The 27,375-nt window shown below is 40.3% G+C and overlaps 2 protein-coding genes across 2 annotated transcripts in view; both read left to right on the top strand.

Moving 5' to 3' along the window:
- LOC125381993 overlaps positions 1 to 27,375 on the top strand; it is a 56,933-nt gene that overhangs the window by 2,622 nt on the left and 26,936 nt on the right. The gene's annotated exons all lie outside the window — the stretch shown is intronic.
- LOC124134585 (helicase with zinc finger domain 2-like) lies at positions 483 to 19,318 on the top strand. The gene is made up of 13 exons (XM_048400438.1): positions 483 to 514; positions 1,397 to 1,518; positions 2,433 to 2,564; positions 4,006 to 4,069; positions 4,838 to 8,693; positions 8,963 to 9,051; positions 9,229 to 9,366; positions 10,595 to 10,738; positions 11,235 to 11,830; positions 12,271 to 12,492; positions 14,449 to 14,605; positions 16,118 to 16,285; positions 16,512 to 19,318. Exons 3-13 carry the CDS (start codon positions 2,466 to 2,468, stop codon positions 16,673 to 16,675), a joined length of 5,697 nt encoding a protein of 1,898 aa, XP_048256395.1. The 5' UTR covers positions 483 to 514; positions 1,397 to 1,518; positions 2,433 to 2,465; the 3' UTR covers positions 16,676 to 19,318.

Here is a 27,375-nt window from a genome sequence, read left to right on the forward strand (position 1 = left end):
AGTGGTTGACCATCCGCCCGGAGAGTAGAAGGTCCGGGGTTCGATATCCGGGTGCGTCGTACCAAAAGACATCAAAAGATGATACTTGTTGTTACCCTGTCTGGTGCCTGGCATTAAGGGGCTAAAACAAGGACTGGTCGGCTCGGAGTTAATATACTGTATCTGAGTAGGGTATTCATGTTATGCTGCGCTATGGTATCTCAGTGGGCAAGCACTATAAATCTGCATCAGTCCGGACTTATACAAGCAGCCACACATGCACCCACACTCACGCACGCATGCACACACACTCACACACACATGAACGCCGCTATATAAGTGCAATAATCTTAGACGCGACTTTGAACCCAATTTCCATTAATAAAATCATGTAATGTTTACTAAAGAAATGAAAAAACTATTTTTCCCCATGTATTCATGTTTGTTTATTATAAGAGAAATATAGGATGAATAACTTATGTGGCTTGCCTGTTGTAGGAGCAGTACAGACTTTGCACCAGATACTGTAAAGAGGGTAAGTTCCTTTCAAATAAATCTGATTTCACAAATTGTAATTGTTAGGAATCCGACTGTTTGAAAATATTAAATTGTAAAGACATTCTGTACATTTGAGTAGCTTCACCTCAAACAAGGCTGTTAACATGTCGTCTGAGAGTAGTGTGTGTTTATGCCAAATGATTTTAATCAGGATATGAATCTACTACAGAAACAAGCAAATTGAAGTTTGCCAGAAATCAGTCATTTGATAATACAAATACACATATTTTCTGGAACAGCTATTTATTAGGTTCCTTTCTAACTGATCAAGGGAGATAACTTGTCTTTATATGTTTTGACATTCCAGTTGGCCAATTTTTTTAGGAAGAAATACAGTTGATAATGGTTGAAAACATTTAGATTTTACATTAGACATGAAATAATTGGTTTGTGATGCTGTTTTGGAGGAAAAGACAGAGACAAGGAAATATGTATGGCAAGTTAAATAAGATAGTATATGTAGTATTAGTTGTCTCTGCTTTTTCATGTTTTGAGTGTGAAAAACGTCTCCATAAAGAGAAAGGATATTGACTAATAAGAGACCAAGTTTAAGGATACTATTCTATATATGTGTACTAGGCAGCTTCTACTGAGACCTCCCAGTCTCTATTCATAGAGAGAGGGGAAACATAAGTGTTGGTGGAACCAGCATCAGAGCCACCATTGTGTGACATGCCGATGCAGTGGTATGCTGGTTGTATCGGTGTATGTCATGTCACAGTGTGGGAGGGGGATATAGGTTTAGGCTCTGCCCGTCCTGTCTGTGTCCTCTGCTACCAGCCTGCGAGCTGTGTCACATCCCTTTGTAATATAATGCAGGTTATATCATGTTTATTCCACCTGTGTCCTCTGTTTCCAGCCTGCGAGCTCTTTGACTGCAGCAGCTACATTCCCTATGAGCTCTGGGCACTAGCTCTTCACAAGAACGGACAATACAGAGCAGCACTCGACAAAGTGGAATATGCTAAGGACTGTATTCAGGTATGGTCACATCTTAAGTTAGGTATAAAAAAATAATAGTCTTGGTTCTCAGGGACAGCCAGCATCATCATATAAAAGAATAAAAAATGCTAAACTATGTCTTGAACACATGACCCCGGCAGTGAAATGTGACAATACTTAAAAACAATGTGATCCAATCTGGCGTGCAGTTACTTCCCTTTTCAAGCTGTTTATTTGGTTACGTACTAGTTTGAACAACAACAATTACAACAACAAAAGACAACAAAAAGCTACACCTGCCCACACACTATATTTTCAAAAAGCCTTGCCTGAGAGCCAATTCTTATATTTTTTTACGCCTTACTCATATATGTTCCAAATTTAAAAGAGATATTTGGTGTAAAGGTGGAAGTGACTGATTGCTTGGGGATGTTGGCATAAGAATATATAGGAAATTGACATTGTGACACAGGTCCATTTCAAGTTGGTGTGACTATTTGTTGTTCCAGTTTTATGACAGATATCGCAATATCCCTACTAAAGTTCTGTTTTTATAGATTCAAACTACATATGAATCACTGATGTTTGGTTGAGTGAGTGTGTAAGTGGGCCAGTTGAACATTGAACAGTATTCCAGTTGTCATGATATGTCGTCTTTATATTGGAGGGAAACCAATGTTGTCTTTATATTGGAGGGAAACCAATTAGTACGGGTATGGAGATGACAAACTTAGAAACATTTTCTGGGAATTGCACCCAGAACACCAAAGGGACACAACTCTGCATAGGGAATAGCAGGGCCTTTGACAACTTTGCCAACCATATGTCTCAGTAAGGTTTTAGAAAATGTTTATTAAGATTAGTTAAGATTTTCTGGATGTTCTCTGATATATGGAGGTTTTACCCTTGTTCAATTTTCCTTAAAAAAATAATGCAAGTTGACATTTATTCAGGAGGAGCAAATAAAGCAGCATCTTCAGAAGTACATGGACCAGCTGCGCCAGGAGATGTCCACCTCTACGCAGCAGCCGACAATGGAGCCAGATGCTGATTGGTTGACGGGGACCAACATCAGCACCACACAGGTCATTGATATTTAATGCACATTTAACATAATTATCTGATTGTATTCATGTCTGTTCCAGGGATGTGGAATCTCCCCGTGGAAACGTGAAAATTTGCTTTTTTATAAAACAGTAGTCCTCGGAATTTTTTTTATCTTCCTTGTAAAATTATGATCAAAGATTTAAAAAAAATTACTCTGAAAAATATGATTGAAAACCTGACAACAGCACAGAATATATGTGATCGAAAACCAGACAACCGCACAGAATATCCTGTTTTCGATCAGAGCTTTCAGCAGCATAGGTTTTCGGACATCATACGTTTTCTATCACAACTACTTGGACTACAGAACCCCCTAGCCTTTTCATCTTTTTTTGGGAAAACCTGCTCACATCCCTGCTGTTTACAAACATGTTTACATGTTAATGAATGTGCTGCACATTTGAGCAGTCTGTAAATACTCAATCAAGTGATGCGATGATAAACACATCATTTAATATGGAATCTAAAAATGGGTCCTCACCTGGATGATGCTCAAGTTATTGACCTCATCTTCTTGGATATACCTGAAGATGAGTTTGAAGTGGCAAATATGAATAGTAATTCTGTTTTTGTTTGGCAATAATGAATGTAGTGTACTGGATGTATACCATTCAACTATTGATAAGTATATTGCTTGATACATCAAACTGATTGCTTATATATATTTGTCAATGTTCATGTTTCCCAATTTTTAAATGCCTATCAAAGACTATATTTGTTGGGGGCAAGGGTGGCCCAGTTGTCTAAGGCACCGAGATTCGCTGTGCAGAGTTGCGTCCCTTGGGCACGGCAGAAACCTATGATTGTTGGTTCGAATCCTGGTTCGCCCCAATTATGTTTCTAGGTTTGTCAGCACCATACCCATGCTGGTGGGTTTCACCGAAGTGGTAAACATCTGAAACCTGCATCACTTCGGGCTTTCCTCCCACATTAAGCTGACACATAGCGATATGACTGGAATAATGTTAAAAGCGGTGTTAAACCCAACTCACTCACTCACTCCCTATATTTGTCAATGTTCATGTTCTCCCATCCCATGCCAATCAAAGACTATATTTGTCACTGGTATGAAGCATCTCAATATCCCTATTAAACGTTGAGTAGCATTGCTACAATAGTATGACCAGCTGAGCCATGAACTGATGACCTGGTGTCAGTCCACATGATGTCCCTCCTCTGTCAGTCAATACTACATCAGCCATACTCCGTCTTTCACATTCTTGTCGGTAATCCTTGTGGTCGTGTGGAAACTGCCTTGCAGTATTTCATGTTACAGAAACAGTAACTTTCTTGACTGGTTAAGCTGGAGAAAATATGGTATACCTGCTCACCTATAATGTGTCTGAATGTGTGTGCACCCCCCGTGGATCTGCGTAGTCATTACTGTTGTCACATGACCAGAACATATTTGTGTTACAGTTGCAGCAAGCACGGGCGCAACAGGCAAAGAATGCTCACGTCAAGAAGAAAAGGCATTCCAGACGTAAGTTTAAAACTGTTTTGTGATCTAAACATGTACTGAAACTTTAGAGTCATACTGTTATCCTTGTATCTTCTATGTATTTTATGACCTGTCAAGGAAGACATATCGGCCATATAATCTGTCAATAAGATACTGGCACAATGAAGATAGATTTATATCTATACGACAAACAAAAAGTTAAGGACCACCCAATTCTTTCGTATAACTATAGTTAATCTGTGATGTCATTAAAGGTTAGTTATAGTTATATGAATGAGTCAGGTGTTCTCTTTATAAGTAGTATAGTTATGGACTCTCTGTGGACCCATGTGAGATTCTGTTGAATAATATATGTATTGCCCATGCTTATTGTAAGATGTTTCTGGAATGGGGCTTAGGAGTCACTGGTTTGCTTGTTCTAGACGAGGGCCCACTTACACAAAGTCGTGGCAACAGGACAATCACAACATATGTAGAAGTGTATGGATTTTGAGACATAAGAGCCAACTATAATGAGGATTAAGTGCTGACAATGTAATTCCTGTCTGTTAGTGTGTCATCTAACCCAGCTCAGTGGATTAATGCTCATGTTATCAACCCCTGGTTTGCCTTCCCAGGATTGATTATTTGCATGCTATCAGAAGACTATGCTAGGACTAAAACTGATGATGCTGGAAGATTTGTTTTCTATGTAGGACTAATAAGCTGCTTGATATAGCTTTAGTATTGCAGACTAGAACAAGACTAACCCCTAGTTCACAAATAACTCTACGCTTCTTGTTTTAACAGCAAGACGAGAACATGTGGAACCCATCCAGGTTAGTCACACTGACTGGCTCAAAGGTGGACCAATGCAGATGGGTGAACCAAGATACCGAACGTCTAATGGCTTGTCACTTCCTTTCACTGGACAAGCAGGCAAGGACCCCACACAGCTCAATGTTGACAGCAACCCTCTTCTTCAGTACACAGCCTGGGACACATCGAGTGGGGATGATGGATCAGATCTTGAGGATGCTTTTGAGCTTCGAGGATCACCCTCTTCTCAACATGAAGAGAAAGAGCCAGAGGTGACCAAAGTCAAGGCTGAAAAGTCGGACAAGACATGGTTTGAAGAAAGTAAGGAAATGTATGACAATGGTGATGTGGACACAAAGATTACTTGTGGCATGGGGATGGATGTGGAGACTGAGAGCATCGAGGCCAAGCAGTATCAACAGACCAGGGCTCCTTTCTATAGGCCCCTGGAACGCGACTTTGAGTTGAGACGACTCATGGCAGCCATGCCTGAGAAGTACAAGCAGTGTAAGATACGGTTTGAGTCATCTCACAAGGCTGTGTGTAAAGTGTTGTCAGGAGGGGAAACCTACAGTGATATTGAGATTCACGGGAGGTCCAAGTGTGGCCAGACATTCAACAATGATGAGGTTTGTGTGGAGGTTCTGTCAGAGCCTCACTCCCATCCTGTGTCTGGTCATGTGATATACAAGAGGGCTGAGGAAGATGACAAGGTGTATGGACGTGTTGTTGGTGTCCTCAACAGCAACTTCAGGGAAGAGAGCCATACAGTCATGGCCTGTACGTGTGATGATGATGAAGGGTTTCTAATGCATCCTCTTTGCAAAACTGTGCCAAAGATTCATGCCTTGAATGGTGTTACAAAGAAGAAATTCCCTTCCTTGTCCAAATACAGGATTGATACATATGAAATCAATGAGAATGGACAACTCCGATACAAGAAATATTTTGATGTGAAACCAGGACTTAGAGGAAGGTATGTGTTCCTGGTCGTCTATCTCACCTGGGGCATCCACCATGTGTACCCTCTTGGAGCAGTGGTAGACATCATTGAGTGTGGCACCGACTTCAATGGAGGTCTCAAGATCCTGGAAATGCAATATCAGGTTCCAACCTACTTTTCACAAGACACAGTTGCTCATATTGGTAAAATTCTGAAGAAGAGAGACACTGTTCTTGCTGATGGCAGAGTTGATTGCACAGGGCTTGAAGTTTTCACAATAGATCCTGCACATTCAAAAGACTTAGATGATGCTTTGAGTATCTCTGCCAAGGATGACTACTATCTGATTGGAGTCCACATTGCTGATGTGGCCTCAGTGGTGAAGAAAGGGGACCCTGTTGACAGAGAGGCACAGAAGAGAGCCACAAGCTTCTATCCATGCGAGTCCAGGACTCACAACATGTTGCCTGAACCATTGAGTGAGGGCATGTGTAGTCTGCTACCAAATGAAGAAAGACTTGCATTGTCCAATTTCTTTCACATTGAAAAATCAGGAAAGCTTGTAAAGGAACCAACAGTCATGAAAACAAAGATTAAATCTTCCTGCAAGTTGTCATATGAAGATGCTCAGAAAGTTATTAAAAATGAGGAAGTGGATCATGTTTCACAAACTCTGAAAGACAATATCAAACTGCTTCATGAAATTTCCCAGAACTTGAGAAAGGACAGACTTAAAGATTCTAGGTTTGCTGTTCCATTTGAAGATCCAAGATTTATTGAGACTGAAATCATAGAGCAGAATATTGAAGCCCATGCACTCATTGAAGAGTTCATGATCAAAGCCAATACATCGATTGCTCAGTGGTTGAGAAAGAAGTTCCCAAATTGCATCCCTATCAGATGTCAGCCTCCACCATCTACCGAGGATGTCCAGAAGTTTGTCCACAGTGAGGATAAGTTCCTGGACCTTGTTGTGAACCTGCAAGGACAAGAAGTCTTACCTGGCAGGACGGTGGCCTCAGGGAACTGGGTAGCCAAGGGCAACACAGTGAGAAAAGAGTCTTTGCCAGTCCAGAAGAACATTTGGCTTCAGATTCTTGATGGAGTTCATGATGAAACCCTGACTAAAGCTGTAAGGAATATGTGCAAAGATGAGGTCCACCCTTTCCAAGCAATTGCTCTTCAACACTGGAGACAAATCATGGAATCTGCAGAATACAAATGTTCAATGCTCTCTGAAAAAGAGCTGAATCACTTCTCTCTGAATACAAAGATGTATACACATTTCACATCACCTATCCGGAGATATGTGGACCTCATTGTACACAGACTGGTGCATGCAGCTCTTGATGGGAAATCCTGTCCCTACTCATCATCAGAAATAGCTGACATTTGTGCCTATATCAATGATGCCACTTCCAGACAGAAACACTTCAGCAATGGGTGCCAGGCTTTGAAGAGAGCTGCAAAGATTTCGCAGAGGCCAATGGTATTTAATGCTGTGGTGGACAAGGTCTCGGACAGTGGAGCAGAGCTCTGTATCCCATCTTTGAAGCATGTGTCCAGCAGAAGCAAGGAATTACCCTTCAACTTGATGGACTTCAGTAAGAAACCAGAGGAGAAGCAAGATCCTTGGTCAACAAAGACAATTGTCACAGGAAAATGGAAGAAAAGGCTGTATGACTGTACTGGATGTCCCAGCCAGCTGATGTATTCAAAGATGCTGGAAAAGCAGCAAGGATTCAAACAGAAACAACGGCCAAAACAAGTAGTGTCTATTGTGAATCCTAATCAGCATGTGTACTTTGTGGACACACAGACCTGGGCAAAGATGTTGAATGCATTGTTCAGCCAGGACCACAAAGCATGGAAGAAGATGGTCAACAGTCAACCCAGAGAAGGACAAGATTTGCCCACTGGAGCACCAGTGAGGGACATGGTCACCTCAGAGCATGGAGATGGTTCCATCAAGTTCCACCACTGCAAGTTTACTCTCTGCTTTACATCCGGACGTGTCATCAAAGTTCAGATGGTTGCTAATCCAGAGAAGGGTTTGCTCACTCCACAAGTGAGATTGTTTCAGGTTTGCAAGAACCTCAGTCTGTGTCTCAGTCACATGGAAGATCCTGTTGGTGTGTTGAGTAAGTATGCTACAGAATCGACCAAAAAGAACATTGAGTCAATATCTGAGTATCAGAGAACATGGCTGCCTCTTCTGGAAATGGAATCTGCAACATCTGCAGTTCGTAGTGAAGAGAACATCATCATCAACAATGTCAACATCGAATTCAAACGCAACCAAGGAAAAACAAAAACCTTCTACAAAGGGACATTCACTTTTCCATCTAGTTTTGTGCATGAAAGGTGCATTGAGTTTGGAGGCAAACCTTTGGAGAAGTTGAAAGAAGAGGGAGATGATGATGATGATGAAAGGGACAACTTTGGACGAAGGGAGTTCTCCTCAATTGACTATCTCTGCATACGAATCAAGATTGACCAAAATAGACCTGAGTCACGGGAAACCTATGATGAGGAGATCTCAACCAAGGTCATTGAAGTCCCTTGCCCACTGACAAAAGAAGGAAGGCAAACGAAATCCTCAAAGAGGAGTAAGTCATCAGAAAGGAGGAGGTCTAGGAGGAAAGCAGAGGCTGTTGAGTGTGCCTTGAAGAAGAGGAAGGTGTCTGAAGGATGTGGAGTTGATGTCTGTTCACAGGCAGACACCTACACATGGGTCGGTCATGCTCAGATCATGAAAGTGAGGAGAAAGAAAGACAAGGACATGGAATCAGATTATGTGACGGTCACATTCAGCTTAAATGCCAACAGTGGTCCTGTGCCAGACGAACTCTATCCCAAGAGTACAGGCACTGTAGAGGTCATCTTCAAGTCAGAAGTTGACAGGTAAGAACATGATTGTGTTGTTCTGATTTGTAACCGTAACTAGTTTTCACAGTAAATTGAAGTAAATTATTTCAATATCTGACTCTTTCAGGAGTGTCCTTAGGGTGTATGAGTGAGTGATTATTGCTTACTCTGCCTCAGCAATCTTCTCAGTTTACAGCATGTTAAGGTATATATGACCAAGTGACACCAAGTGACATGCACACAGCATGTTAAGGTATATGACCAAGTGACTGTAATGGTCAGTAATAATGTTAACTCTGTTTCAGACGTACAATGAGAATGATACAAAGCTTGAGTGGAGACAAGTCAGATTTAGCAAGCTGTGTTGCATTGCACAGGAGGCCTCCTAAACTGGGTGAGTAAATATTAAACATAAATATTTTCTTTTAAAAAACAGAAGAAAACTATTACAATTGGTATATCACAGATATAACTGTCCTTGATGGTACTGACCACTAACCCATTAGCTATCAGGCTCCAGCTGCCTTTCTTGCAACCCATGGTAATGCATATGTAACTCTTATCACTACAGACAAGGACAGACTGGACTATGGCAAGAAGATGGAGAAAGAGGTCCCAGTCTATGGTCTGCCTCACAATAACACCAAGCAGCACGAGGCCATAGACCGGGCCCTCAGTTCCAGCTTCACCCTCATCCAGGGGCCTCCAGGTAGGTGGCTTTGTCTTACATCCTTATGCTGTCTCACTTCCTTACATTGTCTCAGTTCCTTATGCTGTCTCACTTGCTGTCTGGTCTCACTTCTTGTCTGGTCTCACTTCTTGTCTGGTCTCACTTGCTGTCATTGTCTCACTTTCTGTCTTGGCTCACTTGCTGTCATGTCTCACTTCCTAACATTGTCTCACTTGCTGTCTGGTCTCACTTGCTGTCTTGTCTCACTTGCTGTCTGGTCTCACTTGCTGTCTTGTCTCACTTGCTGTCTGGTCTCACCTGCTGTCTGATCTCACTTCCTAACATTGTCTCACTTGCTGTATGGTCTCACTTACAAAAATTGTCTCAAGTGCTGTCTTGTCTCACTTGCTGTTTGGTCTCACTTGCTGTCTGGTCTCACTTCCTAACATTGTCTCACTTGCTGTCTGATCTCACTTGCTGTTTGGTCTCACTTGCTGTCTTGTCTCACTTCATGTTATTATCTCACTTGCTGTCTGGTCTCACTTGCTGTTTGGTCTCACTTCCTAACATTGTCTCACTTGCTGTTTGGTCTCACTTGCTGTCTGGTCTCACTTCCTAACATTGTCTTGCTTGCTGTATGGTCTCACTTCCTTACGTTGTCTCACGTGCTGTTATTGTCTCAATTCTTGTCTGGTCTCACTTGCTGTCTGATCTCACTTGCTGTTTGGTCTCACTTGCTGTCTTGTCTCACTTCCTGTTATTATCTCACTTGCTGTCTGGTCTCACTTGCTGTTTGGTCTCACTTCCTAACATTGTCTCACTTGCTGTCTGGTCTCACTTCCTAACATTGTGTTGCTTGCTGTATGGTCTCACTTCCTTACGTTGTCTCACTTGCTGTCTTGTCTCACTTCCTGTTATTGTCTCACTTGCTGTCTTGTCTCACTTGCTGTCTGGTCTCACTTGCTGTCTGGTCTCACTTCCTGTTATTGTCTCATTTGCTGTCTTGGCTCACTTGCTGTCTGGTCTCACGTCCTGTTATTGCCTCACTTGCTGTCTTGTCTCACTTCCTGTCTTGTCACACTTGCCGTCTGATCTCACTTCCTGACATTGCATCATTTGCTGTCATGTATTCATTATATGTCACTTCTTTCTTTGTCTCAATCTGGCACCGGATTCTGAGATATTTTTTAAAACATCAGCACATTATATAAAAAAGCAGATCATACCATTGGATTTCTCCAATCATGTGTTGCTATATATCCTGCAGGTACAGGTAAGACATACACTGGGATCAAGCTGGTGTACCTCTTCAACAAGATCAACAAGTTCCTTCACCTGGAGGGTGTAGATGACCAGAGGAAACAAGTGCTTTTCTGTGGTCCGTCCAACAAAGCTGTGGATCTCGTAGCAGGTAAGTCAGAATATTTATTGTTTCTTAATGAGACTGACTCTTTAATGGAAGGTGAAATGCTGGTATTACATTTAATGAAGCATTGGGAGAAGTTTACACTGAGTTAATGCTTTTGATGTTGGGTAATATCAGTTGTCATGCAAGAGAATAACCAGCCTAGATTATCTGCCGAAAACAGATTCTGTTTGGCATTAAGGGCACAAAAGCTGAAAATAGGGTAAGCAAACTTAATTCCTTGAGTTTGGGTGGTTAACAGGTTGCCAGTTTTCCATCTGAAAACAAATATCAAATTTTCATGTTTGGCTTCATGATTTTGAGACTCTTCATGACTAGATAGTGTATCTTGAACACATGTTATGATCTAAAGTCGTACAATTCTACAGTTGACTCTGCTTTTAAGTAGAGATTTCTTATGACAATTGAAATGTTTGTTGTTTCTTTGTTGATATCTTGTTTAACTGTGCAAATTGTATTTTATTGAAACATTTATTCCTAGTTCTGCTGTTAAATCGACTTGGAGATGCTTGTCCCAAGATCATCCGCCTCTATGGCAGCAACATCGTGGCTCAGGACTACCCTGTGCCCAAACGCAACTTCATGTCCAAGAGGAGCATGCGAGGCCTGCGATCTGACCCCAGACTCTTCAATGTGTCTCTCCACCACATGATACGACAGTCAGGCAAACCTCATGCTGAGGAAATAAGGATGTATGATGCATTGTTCAAGACCAAACCAGAAGCTGTCACTCTGGGCCACATCAAGAAGTATGGGAAGCTGGTGTACATGGCCTCCTGTGAAGAACTCAAGAAGTGCGATGTGATCCTCTGTACCTGCCCAGTCGGTGGGAATAGAAAGCTGGTCCAGTCAACGCGCATCTTCCAGCTCATCATCGATGAGAGTGCCATGAGTCCAGAACCACAAAGCATGATTCCTATCATTGCCACTAAGGCCAAGCAGGTTGTCCTGATAGGAGATCACAAGCAACTGCGGCCAATTGTTCAGTGCAAGCAAGCTGCAGAATTGGGGCTGGATCAGTCGCTGTTTGAGAGGTTTGCTTCTGAGGCAACTTTCCTGAACATTCAGTACAGGATGGTGAGTTGTCGTTTTACCTGTGTGAGTCAGAAATGGTTAAATCTACACTGCAGTGAACAATATTCCAGTTGCATCATGGCAGCAAATAAATAATGTTGTCATTCCTGATCTGTAATGTATTTTGCTAATTAAAAGATTGTGTCAACTGTGTCAGATATACATGTGTATCATGGCTTTTGGGTTGTAGAGGTGTATGCATCCACAACTGGGTATTGTGCTGTTACATAATCAGTTTACATCTGAAACCAATGACCAGTGGATCCTAAGATATATGCAGGATGTAACTCTGTATATCTAGTGCTGGAACCTTAGTGCTGAGTTAGACTGCAGAACCATCCAGTCTACCCTTCTTAACCTGAAATAGTCATAAATGCACATTTATGTAAACAAAGAATGTCATATTGTCCACATGCTCTCAAGAAATATTTGTTTTGTTACAGCACCCTCGCATCTGTGACTTCCCATCAGAAGAGTTCTATAGTGGTAAACTCATCACAGGTCCATCCGTCGCATGGGAGAAGGGTGTGCCACTGGACCTGTGGCCGGTGCAGGAGATTCCCCATGTCCTGTGCCATGTGGAGGGGGTGGAGGACAGCCTCAGTGTGTCCACAGAAGAGGGCAATGAACAGTCCAAGTCCAACAAGGCAGAGGTGGACAAAGTGGTCAGTACAATAAATATGTAAACTTAAGGCAAAGAGAGTAGTCTATGAATTACTCACAATTTACATATACCTGTAAACTAAAGACAAAGAAAGTGGTCCCTGCATTACTTACTATTTACATATACCTGTAAAGTAAAGACAAAGAAAGTGGTCCGTGCATTACTTACTATTTACATATACCTGTTAACTAAAGACAAAGAAAGTGGTCCCTGCACTACTTACTATTTACATATACCTGTAAACTAAAGACAAAGAAAGTGGTCTGTGCATTACTTACTGTTTACATATACCTGCAAACTAAGGACAAAGAAAGTGGTCCCTGCACTACTTACTACTTACATATACTTGTAAACTAAAGACAAACAAAGTGGTCCCTGCATTACTTACTATTTACATTTACCTGTAAACTAAAGACAAAGAAAGTGGTCCCTGCATTACTTACTATTGACATTTACCTGTAAAATAAAGACAAAGAAAGTGGTTCCTGCATTACTTACTATTTACATATACCTGTAAACTAAAGACAAAGAAAGTTGTCCCTGCATTACTTACTATTTACATATACCTGTAAACTAAAGACAAAGAAAGTGGTTCCTGCATTACTTACTATTTACATATACCTGTATACTAAAGACAAAGAAAGTGGTCCCTGCATTACTTACTATTTACATATACCTGTAAACTAAAGACAAAGAAAGTGGTCCGTGCAAAACTTACTATTTACATATTCCTGTAAACTAAAGACAAAGAAAGTGGTCCCTGCATTACTTACTATTTACTTATACCTGTAAGCTAAAGACAAAGAAAGTGGTCCCTGCATTACTTACTATTTACATATACCTGTAAACTAAAGACAAAGAAAGTGGTCAGTGAATTACTTACTATTTACATATACCTGTTAACTAAAGACAAAGAAAGTAGTCCGTGCAATACTCACTATTTACATATACCTGTAAACTAAAGACAAAGAAAGTGGTCCCTGCTTTACTTACTATTTACATATATCTGTTAACTAAAGACAAAGAAAGTGGTCCCTGCATTACTTACTGTTTACATATACTTGTAAACTAAAGACAAAGAAAGTGGTCCCTGCATTACTTACTGTTTACATATACTTGTAAACTAAAGACAAAGAAAGTGGTCCCTGCATTACTTACTATTTACATCTACCTGTAAACTAAAGACAAAGAAAAAGTGGTCCCTGCAATACTTACTATTTACATCTACCTGTAAACTAAAGACAAAGAAAAAGTGGTCCCTGCAATACTTACTATTTACATATACCTGTAAACTAAAGACAAAGAAAGTGGTTCCTGCATTACTTACTGTTTACATATACCTGTAAACTAAAGACAAAGAAAGTGGTTCCTGCATTACTTACTGTTTACATATACCTGCAAACTAAAGACAAAGAAAGTGGTTCCTGCATTACTTACTGTTTACATATACCTGTAAACTAAAGACAAAGAAAGTGGTCCCTGCATTACTTACTGTTTACATATACCTGCAAACTAAAGACAAAGAAAGTGGTCCGTGCATTACTTACTATTTACATATACCTGCAAACTAAAGACAAAGAAAGTGGTCCCTGCATTACTTACTGTTTACATATACTTGTAAACTAAAGACAAAGAAAGTGGTCCCTGCATTACTTACTATTTACATATACCTGTAAACTAAAGACAAAGAAAGTGGTCCCTGCATTACTTACTGTTTACATATACCTGCAAACTAAAGACAAAGAAAGTGGTCCCTGCATTACTTACTGTTTACATATACTTGTAAACTAAAGACAAAGAAAGTGGTCCCTGCATTACTTACTATTTACATATACCTGTAAACTAAAGACAAAGAAAGTGGTCCCTGCATTACTTACTGTTTACATATACCTGTATTAAAACTAAAGACAAAGAAAGTGGTCCCTGCATTTCTTACTATTTTGCCTTGGTTGTTCAGGTTGAGGTGTTCAGCTGGCTGGTTCAGAAGGGTGGAATCTCCCCTCGCTACATCAACATCATGTCGCAGTACAACGCCCAGTGTACCAAGATACGCGAGGCTCTGTCCAAGTACCACCATCAGAGTCTCAACGTCAACACTGTTGTGGCCAGCCAAGGTAAAGTCATCAATGGCCATTCCAGTAGCAACATTAAGTTAAATTAAGAAGACCGCCTCTGTGGTCTAGTGGATAGCGAATCTGTCTGGAGAGCAGAAGGTCGGTGGTTGGGTCCCTGGCCACCAAAAAAACTTTAAATATGGTACTTGTTGTTACCATGCCTTGCGCTTGGCACTAAGGGCATAAAACAAGGCCTCATCTTGGAGTCAGTAAAATGTGTCTGAGTGGGGGTATCCATTTTGAACTGTGGCATTGGACCTCAGTGGGATAGCACTATAAAAGATCTTTAGTCTGGACTAGTACAAGCAGCCACACACACACACATGCATGCATAGCACTATATGAGTGCAATAATCTTGAATGTTATGTTGAACCCCATTTGGCCTCAACTTAATCAGAGAAAAGGGCATGCTTGTACCACTGTCACATGCTGTCACAATAGTAGGGCTCCAGGGGAGCTCCAGTAATTAATTTTAAGGGTTCTTGCAGGCAAGATGAGGGTCCTGTAAAGTACTGGAATGGTGTAGTGTAGTATGTGTACTGTACATTTTGATAATTACTTTGGAGCCTCAGGTATGAATCAATGATCATGTGGAGAGTGGTCATGGTTGATGACTGAAATAACACACTATAACTGCTCTTGATTCGCTGTACATGTTGGAACTGTGAATATTCTTGTGCGTCTCTTGGGATGCAGAATATTTTTTTCTGCGTCCATTTTCTACATTTGTGCATACTAGACACAATTGTGGGTCGTGTAAAACCCATCATCCCAAGGCAAGAGAGTTAACTGACTTTAAAAGTCCAGGTTCCACCCTTGCCTAACCAGGCTGGAATTCATGGGCTCGATCGAAGCGCCACCAGTGGCTGTTATGAGTTAAGTCCCTTTTATGCCTCTCCTATTGACCAATCAGATTCCACCTCTTGTATCACTTGCATTTGATTCAAACAAAATGGAGGTGCCCAGTCAGGACGATCTGATCGACAATCAGATCTAAATTGTGAGAAAACGGGTCTTACATCGCGAAGTGCATCAAATCACGTGAGCCCTTTGATTAAAAACTTGAAAAGATTTGGAAAATATCTGTTGACGAGTTGGCGGTGCACATGTTGTGCAAATCGTGCAATCGCTCGAAATCTGCATGACAGTTTACGAACCAGAATCGATTTCAGTACGCGATTTTGATTGCACTATGCATAGACTCGTTAGTCCAGCCAAATTGTAACTCCTTAATACCAGCCTAGTTCGGCAAGGGTGGAAGCTGGACTTTTATAGTCAGTTAACTCCCTTGCCTTGGGAAGATGCGTGAAACCTTGGTCTAATAACAAGGGGTGTGGGGTACAAATACCAGATGTATGGGGTTTAGAGAAAGGGATAGTCATGGATTTCATCGAAGTGTAAACCATCTACGACCTGCGTCACTTTGGGACTTCCTCCCATATTTAATTTATATGCCTTACAGTTTGAAACAGCATTAAGCCCAACTCACCAATTCCATATTTGTTTAACAGGAGGTGAGTGGGACTACGTGATCTTCAGCACGGTACGCTCTCTGCCCCATTACAAGATAGAGAAGAACCCAACACTGGGCTGGAGCAAACACAACCTCGGCTTCATCACTGATGCCAACCAGATTAACGTGGCGCTCACCAGATCTCACAAAGGTCTCATCATCATTGGTAAGGATGGGATCTCTAACTTTAGAGATACATACGTGAGTGTCTGTCAGATACCATTTTTTAGTATGTAACCAAATAAACAGCATGTTAAGGGAAGTAACTGCACACTTTATTGGATCGCATTGATTTTAAGTATTGTCACATTTCACTGCCGAGGTCGTGTGTTCGTGACACGAAATAGTTAGGAATTTTTATTCTTTTTTAAATTGGATTTTTTCATTCTCAGGTAATGAGAACTTGCTGCGAAGTGACAAGATCTTCAAGAGACTGATCGAGAAGTACGAGAAACAGGGATGTCTGGTAGATGGCAGCGACTTTCCGCGGAGATACAGGCGAGATCATCAAAGACGACGACCTCCGGTTCCAGGATTGGAGTGGAAAACAGCTTAAGTGCAGCACTTGCTGAAGCAACTGAACATTCAAACAGTCCTGTTGTAAAATGAATAAGAATTCATTTCATGGCTGTGTTGTGAATCTTCTATCAATGACTGAACATTTTCGTCTTAGTGTATTCAACATTTTAGTGCTATTTGTTTTATTTCTATTACCGTTACAAACATCTGCATGCACTGTTATTGTGTTTTAAATATCAAGTGAATGTCAAGTGATTTGAATATCATCTGACAATATTGGGTCCAAAATGCAATTTGTAAAATATATATTTTACTTATTTTAATTTTTATTATTGTTGTGTAAATAGGTACATTTGTGAGTAAACTTTCATGTATTGTAGAAGCCTGCCCCATTTGCCTATTTAGAGAACATGGTAGACACATGTATGTCAGGTATCTTGGCAACAAGAATAGAACACACACACACACACACAAACACAGTTATTTTCTGTGGTATTCTGAAGAATAATTCAAAGGCATGACTGATCATTTAGACTGAAATATTTACGTCAGGATCATTGATTGAGGTTTTTTTGTTAGACATGTTGAATCTTCATATGCATTTGGGGCCAATATTTGTTGTAAAATACTTCTTTATATAAATATACACATGTATGTATTCCAACTTTTTGTAAACACCATAACACCATAAAGCCTTTGTAATGAAAATGGATGTCACACCATTTATTATTTGGTTGACATGATGATGTAACTGTACATAATTTTGACATATGTTTCTTTTTGTACTGGATCTTGCCAGCTGTGTTCTCAGTGGGTACTTGTTACGACTCTTGCCATCCTTGTAATTAGGGCTGTCAGGATACAGGTACCCCATGATACGATACGTATCTCGACTTTAAGGTCAAGATACGATACGTATCTCAATACAGCAATACCGACTTTATATGAGTATATTTAGAAGCAAACTTTTTAATTACATATCACATTCACAATAATGTGTTCTAACCACTATCAGTTGATTATTTTGTAAAATAATAATACTTAGAAAAGGTTGATTCTGTTTATTCAAACAAGTGTCAGAAACTAACAAATTTTCGTATGTGTCAAATTCGGAAAATATGATGATATTTCGATTCGAATAGAAAAATCAATCGATACGCGAACAAATGGATAATGATTTCAATAAAATTTTGTATCAATATATATTTACATGTATCTCATATCGTATCGTGAGAATTATCTACCAATGCATTGGTACAATCGGTGAATCGTGACATCCCTACTTGTAATCTCCCTTGAGGAATGGTCAGCCCCTCAAGCAAGGCCACATTTTATACACTGCTATGAACAATCTTGCTCAAAGATATGTTTATTCCTCCAGAGCCTTTCTATAGTTTTGTACAGAACTTATATTCACTATATCTTTGTAGCATCTCACTCAAAATGTAAATATATACACTGTACCAAGTGATCATCTCAATCATGACGTAAAGACATTTTGTACCGAATGAGCATCCCTCGGGGTGGTGGGATAGCCTTGTGTTTTATTTGACATATCAAAGGTGTAGGTTCTATTCCCACAAAGGTGGTTAAAGCGTTTGCCCATCACACCAACGACCCGGTTTCAAATTACCCACATGGGTACAATGTATGAAGCCCATTTCTGGTGTCCCCCGCCGTGATATTGCTGGAATATTGCAAAAGGCTGCGTAAAACCATAGTCACTCACTCACTCTTGCCACAAATATATAGAGTGTAAAGCATTCAGTGTGTCCATCACCATGTATGATAATGCTTTCAATGCAAGACAAAACTCACTCTTTGCTCTAATCCATGACAAAATGATGAAAAGAATTGTCCCTTTTTGTAAAATATCCAATGACAAAGTCTTGTCGCAGTACAGATATCATTCTTTCCTCCTAGCATCCCCCCAAAAAGAACGACAAAAATGATAATTTTTGTTGTAGGCATTGCATTATGTGTCCAGTGTGAAACCGAGATGGGGTTTCAATATGGTTAATTGCTGTGTTGCACTGGATGAGCTTGAAGATAGCAAATGTTTGTGTGACCAGATTCTAAACTACCACAACTAATTTGGAGCAAGAAACATGTCAGTGAAGCATATGTATGCCATTGTGTGTGATGTAAATAAGACCAACAGCTGTATTTTAAAAAGTGCTGGTCTCAATATGAAGTTTTATGATTATGTTTTTGTTTTACTATAATATCAATAGGCCATAACTATGATATCGATCTTTATTGCATGTGACCCATATGTAGTCCAATCTGGTAAAAAGTCTTTAAAATGTGTCATACATATTTAATAATATTGATACATGCAGCTGATGCACTTACATTTGTTGTGGAGGCGGTAGGGTAGGATGATGGGTCAAGCAATGCTCATATGGCCTGGGTCCGAGTTTGATTCCCATGGGTTTGAAGCTGATTCTTGGTGTCCCGTGCTGGAATTTGATTGGAACTTTGCTAAAAGCAACATAAAATAATCACTATTTCTGTAGTGCCATGTTTGTTTGTATTCTTCGGATGTGCCAATAATGTTTGTGTGCTTTGTTAACTTTGATGTCTTTCACAGTGTATTATATTAGATGTGTCTCACTGAGTTTATCATGTGCAACATGTATATGTATATATTTTCATTTATATTTTAACTATGTTGACCCTGAACTCTGTCCCTAAACTCAGAATCTTATGATGACATTACTTACTTTGTTAAACAAGGATTGTACGAAAACATGTGTTCTGTTCTTTTGAACGACTCCAATAAATTGCCAAAATGAGTTCCTGTTAGTATGTATAATCTGACTTCCATATCGGGGGCACGGGTGGCCCTGTTGTCTAAGGCGCCGCATTTTGATGTGCAGAGTTGCGTCCCTCGGGCACGCCAGAAACCTATGATTGTGGGTTCGAATCCCGGTTCGCCCCCATTATGTTTCTAAGTTTATCAGCGCCATACCCGTGCTAAAGGGTTTCACCGAAGTGGTAAACGTCTAAGACCAGCATTACTTCGGGCTTTCCTCCCACATTAAGCTGACACGCCGTGATATAAATGGAATACTGTTAAAAGCGGTGTTTAACCAAACTCACTCACTCACTTACTTCCATATCTTCATTGGGAGTATAGGAAATGTTTCAGTAGAAATTTATTTTATTGTTATTTGTTGTGTCGAATATCAATATTCCTTCAATTGTCTTCATTAATGTCAGAAGAATCTTTGTATTGGGGATATTATATCAAACGACTTGCCCGTCTCTACTTGAAATATCTAAAATATTATAAGGATTGATGCATGTGGGTTTCTTATTTGAGATACTGTTCACTTACTGTTATTAGTATTATTAACTGAATCTTTTCACTATTACATTTTAACCTTCGTCACACTGAAGTTATGCAACCATATCATAATGTAATATGACAAAAACTATGATTTTTCCATTCTCCATTTTGTTAATCCTATCACCACTGAAAGGTATGGTTGAATCTTGTTCCCTACATTAGGTAGTGGTAAATGTCTGAGGCCTGCATCACATCAGGCTTCCCTCCCACATCAAGCTGACCTGCTGTGATATAACTGGAATACTGTTCAAAGTGGCGTCAGCCCAAACTCACTCACTCTGTATCAAGCTCAGCTCCATAAAAACTTGATGGTTGTTGTGTTGAAAATGACTGCCTTAGATTCTATGTTTATTTCTTAAAAGGAGAAGGAATTATTCGCTAATCGTATTTCTTGTTTTATCCTGTTTCAGAATTTGCCCCAAAAATTAAATTTGATGCAAAATATTTATTCGTACTTAAATCGGTCCCTCAGTTGTCATTACATGTATATCAAATCTGAATTCCTTCCATCACCAACCATGTCTGACAGGGATGTTTCATGAAAATGCATCATAGACATTGTAAATTTAAATATCTAATTGGACCAAAAATCTTGACATTTCAAATTATATTTCTCCAACAATAAAACATTTTCCATGTCACCCATGTGATAATGGACACGAACAATCAGAGAAGGGCTGAAGTGTTGTGAATCTTTTGTCCAGATACAGTTAATCATCCAATACATTCCATTCTACACATCATGTATATCCCCTGTCATCGTCCACCGACAGCATTGTCCACGTTTGAACCCGTCCATTTATATTTTGTACAAAAGACTCAAGTAGTATTGCATACATGCACATTTTCTCTGGGGATATACGGCATCATCCTCTTATATGATTAATAATTATTGTTATATGTAGATAAGGTAACAGGTTTACTTCAACTAACAAATATTTATTTATTTTTTATTTCTCTTTTGTTAGAGCTACATAATTATCTCTGTGAAAACAATTATGCCAATTAGCAGTTAGCAAGGCTGTGTGTGGTCACATGTAGGTCACATGGCAGCTGTTATATGAGGTAAGAATTCATCCTTGTACCTTCATATATACTCACAGGTAATAAACATTTATGTATCACTACAGTCGTTGACAGTAACTTTAAGACGCAAACATCTTTTACTCTACTTTTGTTTGGAGGAACTCTACTCTTTCCACTGTTTGGTTAACACATTTGTTATTGAATTGTTTGTGTATTTATACAAATGTATTTCCGTTTATTTTAGAGTTTTTTCCTTCATTTAGCACCTTGATGTGAATCATCTTTGCTGTAATATCAAGTAAAGAAACCACCTTTTGTGCCATGCTTTGACTACTCTGTTGTCGATGCTTTCACAGAAAAGTATTCGGGAAATCAACAGTTAATTTTCTTTTATGACTTAAAAACATTGACCTTTGAATCTTATTATTTAATGAGAAGTAAATATGTGCCATAATTATTCTTATATGTGTTTATATATGTTTGTCAGTTTCCACAAAGGGAAATAAAGTTTTTTCATCTTCATGTTGTTTCATTTCAAAACTTGGTCCAGCTATACCTCAATAACTGTGTTGTGGGTACATGTGTTTGGTTTAATGCGACCTTGAACAGTATTTCAGTTAAATCGTGAGGCAGATCTGAGACGTTTTTTGAAACCCTGTAACCATGTAACTCACAGTGGGTAGACTAGATCTAGTGGGTTAAGGCGTTGGCTCGTCACGCCCAAGTTTTGATTCACCACATGGGTGCAATGTGTAAAGTTCATTTGCCGGTGTCCCCAGTCGTGATATTCCTGGAAAACTATACTCACTCACTCAGTGAGTAGGTGTAGGATGAGGGCGTCTTTCATTCTGCTGGAAATGTTAACGTTTAAAGTTGCAAAACACTGAAATGTTCAGACGAAAATAATCAGAAATGTTCAATGACAAGCAGCTGTTGTTCTTTCTTGCAATTGGCAGTTTTTGGACATTTACATAAGTGTATCTGAAATGAATGAAACTGTCAAGTGTGAGCAAGTCTGTATCCAATGATTGCTTACATGTTTGTACTGTTGTCACGTGCATGTACTTTTGTTGATTTGTTGTTGTCTGGACCAGACACGATTATTTACAGACCGCCGTCATATAGCAGGAATATAGCTGAGTACGGTGTTAATCAACAAACAAACCAAAGATAGAAGCATGAACCAAATCTGAAATCCTGGGATTCGAACCTTCTGCAGACTGGACCCCTGCATGACTGGCGCACCCTACATTCCAAATACACTGCAAGCTGTCGTGTATTATCTGACTGTTAGAAACTGGTCGTGTTGTGAAAGGTGTTGTGTTGACAAAAGAATGATAAATAGATTTGTCATTGAACTCTCAGTCAATTATAGTGGTTCACGGAATAGCTTCAGCTGCTAGTACATCTAAAATATCACGCTCATTGTATAATCAATATGTTTACCCCTAACGTCATGGCTGTTTACAACACATGTCATGCAGAGGCGGTTGACAATGTGAACCCTTAGATGAGAGCGTGGGGCTTTTGTTAAAGGGACATTCTCCACGGTATGTTCATACTGGCTTAGACGTCAATTAGTACTTTGTATGAGATGATGATATTTTGTCTGTGTAACGAGGATAATCAGTTATTGATAGATTAGTTTTGTTTACATAGTATATTTTGGAATTTGGGTAGAGAAAAAGCAATGAAAGTGCATCTTTAAAAATATCAACTATAACCGTAGGTGTTCACACAGCAATTGTGACAACGTAGCAGTCGTGTTGAATAGTGAGCAGTTGGTATAACAGTATGTGAGTGAATGAGTATGGTTTTACGCCGGCTTTATCAATATTCAAGCAATCTTACGGCGAGGTACACCGGATAGGCATCACACATTGTACCCATGTAGGGAATGGAACCCGGGTCTTGGCCTGACGAGCGAAGCTTTAACCACTAGGCTACACGACCGCCCCTATAACAGCGTGTTGGCATATTGATATTTATGATCTAGTATCGATTTGATTGACAGAAACAGAAAGATAATAAACGCCTGTGTTCAGTTCAAGGTGTCTATAGCTACATCAGTACATGTGCACGTACCACACATTCCCTACAATATACATGCTCCTAAATAACTAGTGAGATATTGTGCTACAAACCTTTATCATATAATGGGTAGGTTTCTCGGCAGGATAAAGCCAACGGATAAAAACGATACCCGTTGTGGTCATATGCGGATAGAGATGCAAATATCAAAAGTTCAAGTAGGGACTACTTTCACTGTTTATAAACAAACATGGCGTCGCCCTTGTCATTCGGCGATCGAGTCAGAATTAACCATCGTGAATCTGGATAAACTACAGGGATAATTGCTATCATTATCAAGAGAACGGTCTAATATACTGAAAATCCGTGTCTAACTGTGACGTAGATAAGGCATTTCATAAGTTTTGGCAAGTTTGGAGATATAAATTTCGAAACAATTTTGCGAGGGCGCTAGGCCTAGCCAAGCGGGATCAGTAGCCATATCTGTGCTTGTAGACCTCTGCGGCTTGAAACCTTCTCCACAAATTAAAATAGTTGGATTTGGCCGAAATATATTTGAATTGTTACCTTGTTTCGTTTTGTCGCTGTGTGTACATCTGATTGCACTTCTTAACGTTATGACAGGACAGACCGACTGTCAACAACGTCTGACTGTGTCCGTGACGTCTCATAGACTAGGGTTAGAGTAGCTTCCCTTTGACAAAGGGCAGTTACTCTAGAGGACAGACCGATGGGTTGCCGCGAAAGGCAATAAAAAGCAATTGTTGTTTTGCGTATAGTGGCTTCGCCAGTGGATAAGAAATAGATTTCAGTTCGAACTATATTGGCTATTGTCACTGTCCGACTGACACATCACTTACCCTATGACGTAATAAATATTAATGCGCGCATTCCAGAAAAACGCAATGTTTCGGTAATGTTTGTGAGAGAGGGAAAGCGATTTTAAGGCACAGAGTTAAAGAATGACATTAGATGATAAAGAGGTTATCACTCTTGTGTGTTTGAGGGTGGTAAATATCCTGTATTAGGAATAAACGTCCCTAATGCAGGATATTTCCCATCCCCAAACACACTCGCGTGATAACCTCTATATGTGCACGTACCACACATTCCCTACAATATGCAGTCACGCTCCGAAATAACTAGTGGGATATTGTGCATACAAACCTATAAAATTGCATGACTTTTTCAAGAAATAATCTATTAAGGCCTACACAATACGTGATGGGACGTAAACTGGCACTGGGGTCGCTAGCTGCTGATTAAAATCAAGTTGAGTCTGGAAATTGGGCAAGTGTCTTTCACACTAATGGAATATGTGCTCTGCCTAATATATCTTCAAGTCCTCTGACATCCACTGTTATGTGTCAGCCCCAGTCATCGCGACCAGGGATATTTGAGCTGTAGAGCCTAGTTGTGAGGCACCTCGTTGTATGTGGATAACCCGTGAAAAATCCGGCGTAGAATAGGTCTTCAGCAACCCATGCCAGCCATAGAGCCGACTGTGCATGGCGTAAGAGGCGACTTATGGATTGGGTGGTCACGCTCACTGACTGAATTGATGCCTGTCATCGTGTGCCAATTGCGTGGATCGATTCTCAACAATTGGCGTGGCATTTAGAAAGCGAGGTCCGCATATTTGCCATGTTTTTCCTGAATCTTGGCAATGACATTGGTGTAAAAAAGGACAGAAAATTCAAATGATTTCATTGGATTTATCAAAAAGGACAAGATCAGATTTGTTGGCCTGGATACATCTGAGGCTGTATACGGGCCTATTCCAAAGAATTTTGTATTTATCATTTTCCATGACGCCCTCCACATATTCTGGGTCGTACCATGGATGGACCTCTGTGTCAAAACAACAAGCATGGCGAAGACGGTAATATAATGATCGAGCCACTCCATCATGTCGCTAAAGATACTGTGTTTGTGCCATAGCTGTGCATCCAATGACAATGTGCTGGACAGTCTCATTAAATTCATTACATAATCTACATTTCATATTTACATTTTGATGCAAAATCACACACTGACGGTTTCGAGTGGGAAGTGACTGTTCCTGAGCAGCAAACAGAAAGCCTTCTGTTTCACTTTGCAGACCAGCCGACCTCATCCAAGCGAAGGACTCTGTAGGGTTGCTGACCTTCTCAACACACTGCGCATAAACTCGATGCAGTGGTCGTTCAGATTGCCTCTCCTTGAAAAACTGAGTCTGGGTTTGGCGCTTCAGTGGTTTGGTTGACACTCATTTCTGTACCTTCCAGCAGTACAGAACCATCAACAAAATTTACATTGAGATTGAGATTAGGTCCCACATCCGTGGCTCGTTTAAGAAAACTGTGGAATGCCTTGTTTTCATCATGAGTCTTGACATGCTTCACAAGAGGATCTTCAGACAAATAAATGCATGCAAAAGTGTACATCACGAATTCTATCACGAAGAGCCCCCGCGCCCTCCCATTACGATTAGTAAAGAAAAGCGATTGAGGGAAGAACGAGGGTGGTGGGATCTATTGTCTGACATGATTTTTCGTGTGAGGGTGTCAGTACCCTGAATGCTTGTTTCATCCAATCAACAGCACTAAAGGAATACGAAAGGATGGGTAAAGCAAACGTATTTGTGGCTTTGACTTTTCCTTGGTTCATTAAGGTTTATTTGGTATAAAATTTTGTTTATTACCCTTGTGTGGTTCATTGTCTTTGGAACTGTGTGGAGTTCCTCCAATGTTCGAGCAGCAGCATACACGCAACAGTTAATGTCCTGCAAAGAACAGTCCGCATTGATAGTGACAGAAATAATGTCACTTAATTCATCAAGTTGATTCTGTGGAGTGAGTGAGTTCGGTTTTACGTCGCTTTTAACAGTATTCCAGTTATATCACGACATGTCAGCTTAATGTGGGAGGAAAGCCTGAAGTGATGCAGGCCTCAGACGTTTACCAATTTGGTCACACCCAGGAGCAAGGGTAAGGTGCTGACAAACCTAGAAACATAATCGGGACAAACCGGGATTCGAACCCACAATCATAGGTTTCTGGCGTGCCCAAGGGATGCAACTCTGCACAGCGAATCGCGGAGCCTTGGACGACTGGGTCTCCGTTTCTCAACCGGTAAATCACAGATTTGATAATAGAATGACATAAACAAAATATACAAGGTATCATCAGACAGATCACTGCCAGAAGAGAGGTCAGAATCGGGAGAAACTCAAAATCTTCCAAGCCACCATCAGGAATTTCATTTTGTGAGCCTATGTGTCAGTGACAACAGCATCAGGCAATTGAGGGAGAATAATGCAACGTTCATCTGCAATTTCGGGCCTGCTACTGTTGGAACTGATGGTTCATGCAAAGGCGTCTGACGAGTGTTGGCTGTTAGCTTACCAGGTTCATATATATTTTGAGCGCCGGAGCTGGTCACGGATGTTTTGTACTGTTAGAAATGCATACATTGGCATGGCTTTGTCTCAATGCTGCTTGAACAATTTGCCGTTTACACGTGCATTTCTGGCCACCCTGTTGCTTTTGCACACTCAAGAGATATGGACTTCAGTTGTTGCGTCTATGATATTCTTGGGCAGGTTCTGTGCCCATACCCCCCTCCCCCCCCCGCACCTCCTCCCCCCTCTCCCTGGGGCAAGTCCCATCTCTAGTTTGGTTGGTTTGTATACCGGAGGGAGGCTGACTGGGCTGAGTTGAAAGCTGATTTTTTCCTTGGCTTTCTGTAACCCAGTTTTTGAACCAGTTTCGTGGTTCAGCCCAAACATGGCGATGTGCATTTAGTTCAGGGGAATAAATCCTCCCCATCTAGGCCCCCCGGAGAGGCGTACATCATCATTATGGCAGGAATCAGTTAAGCAAGAAAGAGCTGATTCAAAGTCACCCTCTCACATTCATTTACAAAAGGCTCGCGTTCCTACTGTCGTTTCAACAAGACAACAATATCGACTTTTCACCTGATCGCCTTGAATTATTTGAAAGACCAATCACGAGATAAATAAGTGATACAGATATAGTCATGGCTAAAAATAGCTCTTATGCGACAACGTAGGCGCTTTGTTAAAGTCAACCAGGGCCCACTTGCACAAAGCGATCTTAGTGCTAAGATGATCTTAACTCCCATACTTTAACATAGGCTTACAATAGACTTAGCGCTAAGATCGTTTTGTGCAAGTGGGCCCAGGACTTCCTTTTACAAACAGGATCCCTTTTAGAATGGCTGTCGCTTCATTAAGGTACTCTTTGATTTACAAACAAGTATTAATTGTACATGCCGGTATTAAGGTACAGTTATATGTGATACAATCAGTATTTTTATCTGTA

This window comes from Haliotis rufescens, unplaced genomic scaffold (genome assembly GCF_023055435.1).
Source record: "Haliotis rufescens isolate VD_foot unplaced genomic scaffold, xgHalRufe1.0.p SCAF_2, whole genome shotgun sequence".
NCBI lineage: Eukaryota > Metazoa > Mollusca > Gastropoda > Lepetellida > Haliotidae > Haliotis > Haliotis rufescens.

What these genes read in the sequence shown, in the direction of transcription:
- LOC124134585 (XM_048400438.1), top strand. Translation starts at nt 2,466, where the DNA reads ATGGACCAGCTGCGCCAGGAGATGTCCACCTCTACGCAGCAGCCGACA. An exon ending in AGGCAGAGGTGGACAAAGTG is followed by an intron (nt 12,493 to 14,448) that starts GTCAGTACAATA and finishes TTGGTTGTTCAG; the next exon opens with GTTGAGGTGTTCAGCTGGCT. An exon ending in CACTGTTGTGGCCAGCCAAG is followed by an intron (nt 14,606 to 16,117) that starts GTAAAGTCATCA and finishes TTTGTTTAACAG; the next exon opens with GAGGTGAGTGGGACTACGTG.